This window comes from Orbicella franksi, chromosome 3 (assembly GCF_964199315.1).
Source record: "Orbicella franksi chromosome 3, jaOrbFran1.1, whole genome shotgun sequence".
Lineage (NCBI taxonomy): Eukaryota > Metazoa > Cnidaria > Anthozoa > Scleractinia > Merulinidae > Orbicella > Orbicella franksi.
The window spans coordinates 14,562,589-14,575,000 of NC_138147.1; the positions used below are offsets into that span (position 1 = coordinate 14,562,589).

The window sequence follows — 12,412 nt, forward strand, 5'->3', positions numbered from 1 at the left end:
ACGGAATAAAAAAGATGCTTTGAAAGTATAAACTGGCTTCCTATAAGTTTTACATGTGTTAGCAGACGTCTACGAGTCAAAGAACAAACGCTTTATTATTTTATCGAATTTTGTCAAAATCTGTGAGGGAGTTCAATCGATCGATGGAACGCTTTCGGAGAACGCTAAGACGAAACAGAAGCCTTTCAAAATATGGAAGGGGAAGAGCTTTATAGAAGTTTTGAACCCAGTAAAAGAAGCACACTGCAGTCCCTTAAAGATTAGTTGTGTTACTGAACATGCTAAGAAGTAGAGTCAATAACGTCTGTTGATCGTCGATCTAAATGATCAATTTCGCTGACCTTGAAAAGTGCGAATGACACAAAAGCCAAGAAGTCTCTGTACCTATTTGCTTTTAAACATGAAACTGTTTTCATCACTGCTTTCTTCCAGGTCTACAAACCTTTCTAAATGACGGGTTAAAGTAAATAAATAACTTCAATATCCACGACTTTCGCTTTATATAATTGACGAAAAAGGACGATACGATCGATTGGCAAACTTTCATCGTACAGGTTTGAGCACTTTTCCTTAAGCCCACGAACGACCTGATTTCCATTTAAAATAGTAAACTTTGCAGCATATTCTTGGATACGACTATTGAGCCAAGTAGATTTGAAAAGTTTAAGAGTCAAATCTCAAATGAACGTGATAACCAAACAACAGAGTTCGGCAAACACTTCGTTCGAGCGCGCAAAGTTATGCTTGGCTAATTTTCTGCGCACTTGCAAGTTCGTATTACAATAGGCTATTAAAGTCTCGCGATAAATTCAAGCAGTGGTACTTACAGTTTTTTCAAGCTCTTGCGAGACGAGACTCTCATCTGGCGAGACGAAAGTCTCATCTCGAGAGACAAGTGTCTCGTCTCGTGAGACGAGATTCTCGTCTCGTGAGAGGGTGGTAACTTACTTTTGAGCGGTACTGTAGGGGTTTAGGTATCTACAGCTTAAACTGCACGCGCTACATCGCTTGCATGCGAGAGACCCCTGAAGGTATACTGTAACCTTAAGAAAGAATGCCAACTGATAACTTACAACCAAAATATACTAGGTTCAGTTATCAGACATAATTACTTGTGGTTATAAGATACTATGTGACAAAAACTGAATCTGATTGCTAAACAAATGAACTGTTTTACAACAGCTGGGACACGTAGCTTTCCTCAGAACTTCTCTGAGCCCTTATTTTCTTCTAACTTAAGTAACAATTTTCATTTCTCTCAGTCTGGTTCTGATTTCCTTTACACTCATCCTGTTGACATCAATATTTCTTTGCAGTGGTTCATCACCATCCCTTGGGTTGACACATAGTCTGGGATGCTTCCCCCATTGTTGAAAAATTTCTCATGTTCAGTACTGTTTCTCATGTTGTATTTGTTTGGCTCCTTTTGTAACCTTCAAGGTATTCAATTTGCTTCTTAAAAATAGAGATGTTCGACATTGTATTCTCACGTAAACTACTGACAATTTTAAAACTGTTTGCCTAGCGAAAAAAATGATTTCAAAAATCCAAAAATGAGATATATTGTGAGTTACCTTGTGATGAGGGAATCCCAGCATCTCTCTCAATACCACTGTAGCTGGGCAGTTGAAGTTCTTGGTGGTCTGCTTGAATAGTGTCTTTTTTGGACCCATTTAGTGGTCGGCATCAATCTGCAGTATAAGTTGTTTTAAACATCTAGCACATTTCCTTTTATCATAGCCATTGTTTCGGTCTAACTTGACCGACAGAAAGATATACTACGAAACTCTTCTATGAACCCAAGTTGTTTATTTAACAATACGTAATGTAATCTTAGCTAGAAAGGAGCAATTTCTGAACAATACAATCTACTAGCAAACTAATACCCCGTTCACACCAAAGCTTAAACATGTTTAAATCGTGTTTTAATAAACTTGTTTTACTAAACTGCCCGTTCACATCGCGGGCGCGTTTAACAAAACATGTCTAGAACCGTGTTTTATAAAACTACCTTGACGAGGTAGTTTAACTTTTGTGTTTTATTAAACACATCCAAAATGGCGGCCGTTAAAAAACCTCGCGGAAGAGTTTGGGAGAACAGAGAGACCATGTTGTTACTTCAGAAGTGGGGGTACGCAAACATACAAACAAAACTATTGTCCTGTACCAGAAAGAAGCCTATATGGCAAGAAATCAGCGCATTTCTACGGGCGGCGGGCTACGAGGACAGGGATGAAGACGCCTGTAAAACAAGAATACACACTTTGGTAAGCGCATATCGTTCCTACAAAGATGAATGCAGGAAGACAGGAAACGGAACTCCGAAGAAGAAGCCGGCGTTCTTCGATGAAGTCGATGAATTCTTATCAGCAAAGCCCTGCACGAAGCCAAAGAGTGTTGTTACTTCTTCCCAAATTGTCATTGGGGATGGTACACAGGTCTGTGAAGAAGAAAGCAAAGGAAATGTCGAAAACGTTGCGCCAAATTTAACTTCCAGCAGCAGCAGCGACAACAACAACAAAGCCAGCAAATGCCCGGAACCAAAAAAAGATGCTTGTGTGACATGTACAGGTGAGCTTTCAAAAAAACACTATCGCCTATTGGAGGGCCAGACAATTGTCGCACGTAACAGAACATGGGCGCCTTGCACTGTCGATAAAGTTGATGGGTTTATTTTTGCAAATATACTTCAAGACAGATGGAATCATGTATTGCAAGAGATAAGTAAAACATAAAGCAGCTGCTAACATTATTAATTTCCGACTTGGATCCCCACATTTAAGCGTAAGATTTGTTGTGTTCCTTTTCAGAAACAACAACACGGAGGATGAGAAGCCAGTACCTGTATGTAAAAGTGGCACAAAAAAACGAAAGTTGTCAACAACTGACGCATTTGCCAAAGTCGACAAAGCTTTAGAGGCGTTTGTGTCCTATCAGCAAGCAGCTGATAGGAGATTTATGGAGGCAGAGAAGGCACGTGAAAGAAGAGATGAAGAAAGGGAGGAGAAGAGAAGGAAAGAAGATCAGGAGTTTCTGTTAAAACTGGCGCAGGTACTTCAAAAGTAGATTCAATACGTTTTTGTACTCATACCTGCGTCACTTTCAGCTAGATCTTCTATCCGTTATCAGTTATTTTTTCGGCGTCATTTGTGTTAAAGCCTAAGGAGTTGAACTTCATATCAACATCAGATCATCATCAGGCAACATGTACTAATTCTGATGGTTAGCCGGTTAAATTTCTTATGTAAACTTTTATGCTGTACATTTTTACTTGTTTATTCTTGTCTATTTCCTATATCATTTGTTGACCAATTTTGATGAATTTATCTATAATGAGTATTTCGTAGTTTTTAACGTTATGAATTTATTTTCTTCAGAGATATTAGCATATTTTTGCTATCAGGAAATTCGAAGTAAATTGATTTGATGACACATAATTTGAGGCCCTTTTTTTAAAATAATTTATTCCAGTGTGTATTAAAGAATTGACAGCTGAATAAATAAAAGTTTGTTAATCAAGCAATGATCTTCTCTTTTTATTTTTAAATTGCTTGAGAAATATTATATAAAGCTAGAATTGTTCTGAGGTCACGTGAAGTTCAATTAATAGCTGAAGTGGTCACAATCTGACATGTTTTACCTTGTGTCTGGGATTGAGAATATGAGGCATAATGAAATCAAACATGCAAGGGAAAATTGAGGAAACACAGATTGAAATAAATATATGCAAAATGATTATGGAATGAACTTACATTTCTGTTTTGCTTCAAGCTGGGGTGAAAATCATATTTAACAATACATGTATGCTGTAGCAGTAAGTATAAATTTCTTGTGCACCCACAGTACCCAAAACTCAACAGTGGTTATTGGTGTTGTCTCTTTCTAAATTAACCAAGACTCCTTGTTGTTTTTTTCTTTCATAATTAATAATTGTTATGTAGAAATTAATACTTGCTACTGGGTAGATTTTTGCCTTGCAAACTTCAAAACCACTCTCACTTTGCTAGTGTAAAATTCAAGGAACAAGGATCTCATGGAAAAAATAATTTAATATTTAACTCAAAATAAATCAAATTTGTTTCTGTGGTTCATCCAGTTGTCCAAAGCAAGAAGTATGGAGAGGGGTTTGTACAGGTTCTGGAAAACCAGGAAAGTCCTGAAATTCTGTGGCATTTTTCGGGACTGGAAAGTCTTGGAAAAAGACTACTGGTCCTGGAAAAGTCTGATAATTTATGAAACTCAACTAGTAAAAATGCAAAACAGAAAATAGTTGTCTGCAGTGTTGAGATCTTGAATTAATGTGAATTTTGGAGTTCTGGAAAAATCAATCTGAGTCCTGGAAAAGTCCTGCAAATTGGTTTCTGAAAACAGGTACAAACAATGTGTGAATAATTTTGTAGCCTCAGTGATACAACTGCATGTATAATAGAGAACTTTGGGGTTTATTTTAAAAGGTCTAAACAAACTTCTTTGGCGTATGAACTTTCTTTTCACTTGTCACTGATCAGGTGAACAAGTTGAATGAAATTAATGACATTAATGCCAGTGGAAGCCAATGATGTTGTTAAGTGATTACGTGTAGATCCTCTTGGTAATCCAAACTGAACCCCTAAGTTAAAAAGTTCTGATATTTTTTTTCTCTTTCCTTCAGTAAGCTTGTATCATTTTACAGCTAATGCTCAGATAGGAAAATAACTAGCACTTAAATTTACTAACAAAATAACTAGGAAAACAACTAACACTTAAATTTATCCTATGAGAACATGTGGTAGGTATGGCCAAATTGACATGTGTAATCAAATAATAACAAGTAAAATTAACTAAATCTACAGGCATTTTATTAGTTCAGTTGAAAGTATTTCCTAATTTCATGTGTAATAACCTTTTGATTACCTTCTAATGTCAGGGATAACAAATTACAATCATAGTGTTTTTCACTTGTTTATATGATCAAGAGTGTAATATTAGATGTAAAATTATAAATTTATGCTGATATTTTGCATCAAAATTAAGGAGTAATTTGTCACCCATGGTATAACAGTAATAGATTACAAGAAGTGAAACAAATTTCACCTTGAAAAGTACAAGGTATTTTAATATTTATCAAATGGCTTTCAGCTTTACAATCAGTGACAATAAAGGGTGTAATTTCATTTTCTGCTGCTTCTTAAGCAAATAATTATACATTGGCTTCAAAGGTATTTCTGAGATTATTTATAACGTACAGACTTAAAAAAGCTACAGTTCCTGTTTGAACTTAGCAGCCCATCTGGCTGATGCAGTCCAAAAAAGGCTAAATCTTGTTATTATTATATGTGCATTGTGACATCCTTGAAGGTGTATAATGTATGTTGATATTTTTAAGGTACCAAATTTTGGGAACAGACACCTGATTTTTATGAAACAAACCTAATTACAAATGGGACAGTACATGACCCTGGTGGAGGATTGCCCAGACAAAAATCTTTACTTACAATATTTACATAACTATTTACACTATATACATAAGGGGAAAAGTAAGCATGTACATCACTTGTGTGTGTGTTTGAGATGCAAGCTTTGTGATAGATTATTTGCTTTTGAGGGGTGCATTATACCTGGCACAAAATAGGCGTGAAATTTTTCATAAAGTTTTTCAGCTTGTATTAAAAAAAGCTCTTAATAGCATCTCTTATTGCTATGGCATTAATGTTCTGCCTTTGGTCTGGATCACCTGGCAAAACTCCAACATGAATATTGACACCATCGAGCCACTGGTCATCGAAGAACTCATGCAGGTTCTCACAGTAATTGTGTAAAACACAGCAAGCGGCAATAACATTGCAGGAGTTTTCAACATTTAAGTCTAGTCTCTTACTGATACTCCTGAACCTCCCCTTCAATCGACCAAAGGCATTTTCAACCACCACTCTCGTCGTGCTATGTTTGATATTGAAAGTGCTTTCATCCGGGGTCAAATTTCCACGATCTGTGTATGGTTTCATCAGCCATTCGCTGAGGGCGTAAGCTGAGTCACCTAATATCAGAGGAGGAACTCGTACACCAGATATCATCACCGACATGTCGGGCGGGAGGAAAGTTCGACCGCAACACAGAGCAAACAGTGGAGAGTTTTTAAAAACGCGTGCATCGTGCACTTTACCCGGCCATCCGACACAGATATCTAGAAAACGATAATCAAAATCCACTAGGCCTTGAAGGATTAACGAATGGAATCCTTTCCGATTAATGTAGTCATCCGGACTTTGCTCAGGACCAATTATGGGGACATGGCAACCATCGACTGCGCCAACTACCTGCGGAAACCCCGCGCGACTTTCAAAGCCATCGATCTTTTCTTGTACCTCCTGTCGACGTTGGGGAACGTAAATATATCTGGGGAGAAGAATTCTCACAATCACCTCACATACCTGCTTTACAATACCACAAACAGTGGATTTCCCAACACCAAATAGGTTTGCGATCGTTCTATACTGTGCAGTGTCCGCAAGCCAATATAATGTTATCGCCACTCGATGACGCACTGCAATGGCTTTTCTAAAGTTTGTGTCCCTTTTCAAAATATGTGGGGAAAGTTCCACACACAGACGATTGAATGCTTCTTTGGACATTTGGAAGTTCTCCACCCAGTCTCGTTCATTCCAACCCTGGCACGTCTCTTCCCAAAACAACTTCGACCTTGGTTTGGTCCAGACACGACGAACAGGTAAATGCGTGAAAACATATCGAGTGAGAAACAGAAAAAACAAGGAGGAAACGAGACGTCTGCGACGAAGATAACGACGAAGTCGTCTCTGTGCAATCCGTTCTTGGTTTTGAGTAATTTTGCAGGTTTCCTTTAGCCGTGACTGCCATAACGAAGAGAGAACACTGCGATCAAACCCATTGACCGCCATTTTGTTTACAAATTTTAATTGGCAACATTTACCATCAAAATGAGGCTATGCAGAACGTAAACGCGTCTTTGGTGTGAACAGTTCTTCAATTAAACATGTTTTGTAAAACCGAGTTTTATGAAACTTCGTTTAATTAAACCTGGTTTAGTTGGTGTGAATGGGGCATAAGTTAAGCCTACTGCTAAACTTTAGTCACCACTGACATGAACTCACAACAAATCTCGGTGTCTCCAAAGAAATCTCCTTACGGTCCACTTGACCTTGAACAAAGTTCCTCAATGGCTTTTACAATAACAATAGCACTCTATAGCTTTTCCACTCGGTCTCTGCCGAGAACCACTAGCGGGAACTCTATAGCTTCTTTTCTCGGTCTCTGCCGAGAACTACTAACAGGAACTCTATAGCTTCTTCTCTCGGTCTCTGCCGAGAACTACGAACAGGAACTCTATAGCTTCTTCTCTCGGTCTCTGCCAAGAACTACTAATGGGATCTGTAGCTTCTAGCTGATTCTCTATATGCATTTAAGTAATATTCTAGAACATTCTTGGAGCTTCTATTTATGTAGCATTACATTATAATTACATCATTCAGTAGAATGTTCTAAAATGTTCCATAGCGTGACAGTAGAAGATTCTGGCACAAATATTGTGACTTGACATTCTAGAAGTCTCTAGAAAGTTAAATATTCACATCTGCTCTTCATAACACCATCAACAGGAAGTTGCCTCTCACTTTGTTCTGTCAATTTTAAACTTGTATGCATGCACATGTTACCAAATGTTGGCCTTACAAAAGCAATGGTTGAGGCAGAGCAAATGTCGAATTACAACATAATGGATGCAATAAGATACCAACAGTTTACTGATCTAAAGTTATCAAAAACAAAACATGAACATTACCTGTGCATAACTGACAATGATTTTGTACTGCGTGTATTAAACCATGCACTGAAGCATGTCAGTGCACTCAAACAATCAAGTTGATTCCACATGTTAAACTCTCCCTGTTGAAGTTGGGCTATATTTCAGGATATTCAGTTAAACCACATCGAACACCAATTGCCCCCTGGTTAACCCAGTTTTGCAAATCAACTTCCAGAATAACAGCTACACACAGATGACATGTGGCATGGAACAAAAGTTCAACAAATTTTCAAGATTGATTGAATCAACTTGAATCGCAACATTTTCAACCCACCCTGCATAACCCAGATGCACTATATTTTCTTAGTCTTGCGCAAATTGACTTATGGAATGACAATTTGATTGTATTGAGTGGAATGACAACATTTTTAACCCACCCTGCATACCACAGTTGCCCTATATTTTCTAAGTCTCATGCAAATCAACCTCTGGCATGATGAATCAACATCAGGGGATACGAGTCCTGTCGATTGACAACATTTTCAACCCACCCTGCATAGCCTAGATGGACTACATTTTCTAAGCGACTTCTGGCATGACTATTTGACATTAAGGGAGACAAGTCGTGTCGATTGCATTGAAGAGAGTATACGACTAGACTTCTGGTGAATCGATTTGACAATGCCAGAGATGAAGCAACTCTAATTGGGTGTATTGGACAACCTTGATTTCCTGGCCTAAATAAAAGGGATTCGGTATTGATACGTAAAGAAATTTAAGGTGGGAATTAAAAAGATCCTTTTTTCAAGGACTTGTCACATCTGTTTTTAATCAAACCATGTAAAACCCACATATCACTGAAAAGCTAATGAATGACAGATTTCATTTTTTAAAATTATTTCTGCGCACAGTTTATTTGTAACCTTATACCAGCATAATATCGTTACCCCATACTGTGCACGACCCACATGTACTCTAGAAAAGAAATCTTGTTATGGAATGCAGCCAGCTCTAATTTGTTTTTACAACTGCATAGTATATAGGCTAATCATGGGGATAGGAACAGGGTTTTAAAAAAATATAAAAAACTTTGGTTCCAGCTTCCAGTTGAAGGAAAGCAAAATTTTTGAGGTGAATTTCCACCACAATTTTCTTTGTAACTTTTGACAAAGTAAAGCTACAGAAAAAGCCTTTGCTCATCCCCCAAATACTCTTTGAAAGCAATAAACAATGGAAATTTCAAGTCAATTAGTTAAATGCTCTACGAGATATGTTTTCTAGAATGCGCAAAATGCACATTTTGAGAAAAGTGATTGAAGTAAAAAAGCTAAAACAAAGATTGTCTGCACAAATTTGCATGGCTATGAACTATCTAATATCAGCAAATGCTTATTTCAGTCACTCAGAAGCCTCCAGGTTCATAAGTATTGCCTTTAGCCTCCCGTAGGGCATCTTCTCTGCATGTGTGCCTCATTTGTTCTCCTTGCTGATGCTTCTTTTCTTTAAAAGAGGCCTGAAGGTCTGATTTTCTCAACCGCCTCTTGTCCTTTTCTTCTGAGACCTTCTGAGTATACTCTGCTGGAATTGCCAGTCTCTGCATTATCCTTGCTCCACTGGCAGCTCCACTATGGAAATGGCACACAGTAGAAGAAACTGCACAACGAATCACCTTGGCGTCATGATGCTTGTGTTTTGGGCAGTGTGCCCACTCCAGTCTGTTGATGCATTCATAATGATTTTGGGTGGCACCGCACAGACATGTCCGGAACAGCTGAGTTTCACTGAGTGTCATGAATGTTGGCTTCAGCAATTCAAAGAACACTTCAGGCAAACAATCACCTGCTTCATATGTAGTTGTTCCAGTGGCGCAATCTTGTTGCCATTTACACCATGAATCCTCCAACAGGGTAGAAATGATGTTTAGCAGCATCTTGTGACTGGACACTGACGGAGGATTGCAATGATATTTTTCTTCAGGGTGTAAACAGCAACATCAACCTCTCTTTCTGTTGGGTTTGCTTTAGACAGGGTCTTTTGTCTAATGGCCAGACCATAGTCCTTCTGAGAGTGGTTAATGTAGCTCTCAGTCAGATGGCCCTGTCCTCCAATGGGTTCGCCATCTGAAAGTTTCCCTTTGGTTTGTGCTTTAAGATTAAGGTGCTTGCCCATGTGTTTTTGGCATTTTTGCACGTGTCCAACACAATCCAGCTTTTCCACCTTGCAGTCATTGCCATATATATTTTCCACAGTATTGAATGCCTTACTGTCTCCATCAGAAACCATCTATTTATATCTTATTTTATGTAGTTCCTCAGATCTATTCCAAACAACTAAATCTAAAATCTAAATCTTTAAAAATGTCTTTGAGCCAGCAAGTATGGCGTTAGTTTGTTCCATTTGCCTGCTCTGGACATCATGGAACAATTCTGCCGAACGCTCAAATCTTGCGTTGTCCTGTTCCATACTCTTTTCCCAAATTTCCATTAAAGAGCTCTGCCAGTCTTGAGTTGTACTTTCCGGGACATCTCGCCGTCTTCTTTTCCCTTTGCGCCCACTTTTCTCCTGCTTATCTTTTTCTGCCTTTGTTTTCTCGCTGTTTTTCTGGACTTCAGTTACATTGTCAGGCAGTTCTGATTCATTGGGGGAAACATTTACACTCGGCTCAGAGGTGAAGGTAGAACTCCCTTCGATTGCCATTTTAGACAGATCAATGCAGTCGCTATGTCCCATCACCTCATTTAAGATGTCGAAACAGGGGAAGCCTTCTTTAATCTTCTTAATTCCAGCTTCTCCAGTTGAGTGAGTTCACTGCGTTAACTGCTTGTACTCATTATCTAGATTCTGCTGCCATTTCTTTACCTGCTGAAGCGTTCCCTGGCTCTCTGGACACTTCTTTATACAAAGAATAGATATCGTTCCAAATTTTGATTGTTTCTCTTTGTGAAGCTCCTCACAGCTTACTGAATTTGGGGGTCCATGCTTCAAGAAGTTTGCAGTTCTTCCTCAATACAGTCGGTAGACTTAACGTGAGGTTTTTCGTTTTAGAGTTTGCTGTAGCAAGTACTCCGACTCACACCTGAAGACTGAGGCGATGGCATGCTTCTTGCCAGTGGAATTGGTGATTGCGTGCGAAGTGGATCATGTATAGGCTGTGGACCTGCTGGCAGGCTTTGCAGCTCAGCTGGAATATAAAATGTGGCAGTTGATGGAAACAGTTGATTTAAGTTATGGCTAACAAAGCAAAATGTGTGATTTGTGAGTGTGAATTTTCTTTGTAGAAATAAAAGGACTGGGAGCAATGTACAAAGATACTTACATGACTGTGTGGTCTATATTGTCATCATCACTGTGCAACACATGAAAGTAGGGTCGAAACTGACTGGAGTTGGAGTTATTTTCCATTTCTACGTCGTCTATGTTGTTCGTGACCTTGAAAGCCAGGCATCAAACAAGTAGTTTGAAAATGACGTGCGTGTTCTGATATCTCAACGAAAAACGCATTTGATTGACATTCAATTTCCTGAAATTGTTTTGATAGTGCGTAAGTGAAGATGGGTTAAACTTGACTTGGAAGTGCACTTCAGCTCTTTCAAATATGATACGTTGCCACGGCTACAAAGTAGGCTACTTAAGTTGAAATTAGACCCGTTCACATCTGAAGTAAGATTGAAGTATACTTGAGGTCCACTTACTAAACTAGTATGAACCCACCTAGTGGTTTTGACTTTGTGGAAAGCAGTGTCTTCAGAGGACCACAAAAATTAGTTGCTCAAACAATTGTCAGTAAAGTGGCAATTTCCTTCATGTGTCCAATAGCCATAATGTTCATAAACCTTGCAGGTGCATCAGCATTTGGTCACTCATGAGGCAAGGTAACTTCCATGCTTTTTTCGTAGACAACCTGCATCTCTCCTGTGTAGTAACAATGACCATGGCCATTGGCTTCCAAAATTTATACTGAATTTGTGGAAATCTGGGAAGTCAGGTTCCACATCTCCAAACTCAGGAAAGCGATAAAAAACCTTACACTTCACTGGCAAAACTTTCTTCCCTGCCATCTAACAGCTTTCTTTTCTCATCAACTACAATCTCTTCCTTTTTGCCACAAACACACTTTTTCACAACTGACGTAAAAGGACATAACTATAAAAAACTCCTTCAAATAAAATGAACAAAAGATAACAGACGAAATAAAAACATGCAATCTTCCAGAAAGCCAGCCATCTGTTACAATGAAATCTTTAAAAGAGTGGTTGTCATGCAAATAGTAATTGGTGCAAACATATGAAAGTGAGGTCGCAAGTGAAGGAAAGAAACAAAGGGACTGGGATTGATCATTGACAGGGACCGTGAGGATGTTTGCTTCACAAGATATGGGCAGGGTTTAAATTATGTGCTTAAACCAGCATCATTTCTGTGGGAAAATGTGACAGTGGCCGTCAAAATGTATGTGCACCCCAAAAAGCAAAATTTTCCGTCTGAAAGAGATTTATTAGAAGAACAATAACAAAATTCTGAAAAACAGGTTAGGCAAAAAGTGCCGTTTTTCCCCCATTTTTTGACCAAAACAAAAAGTGCATTATTATAATTTTTAACTTCTTAGTGTGAACAATTCAATTCAAGAAGGTGTCTCCAAAGTGCACCTAAATTTTG

General features: G+C 38.5%; 1 protein-coding gene and 1 pseudogene across 1 annotated transcript; one reads left to right on the top strand and one right to left on the bottom strand.

Moving 5' to 3' along the window:
* Window positions 1–1,878: 1,878 nt before the first annotated feature.
* On the top strand, window positions 1,879–3,287 carry LOC145481393 (uncharacterized). The gene is made up of 2 exons (XM_081459877.1): window positions 1,879–2,576; window positions 2,815–3,287. The coding sequence occupies exons 1-2, from the start codon at window positions 2,058–2,060 to the stop codon at window positions 3,064–3,066; spliced, it is 771 nt and encodes a 256-aa protein (XP_081316003.1). The 5' UTR covers window positions 1,879–2,057; the 3' UTR covers window positions 3,067–3,287.
* Window positions 3,288–7,067: 3,780 nt separating this feature from the next.
* Window positions 7,068–10,051, bottom strand: LOC145481398 (uncharacterized; annotated as a pseudogene).
* Window positions 10,052–12,412: the final 2,361 nt, after the last annotated feature.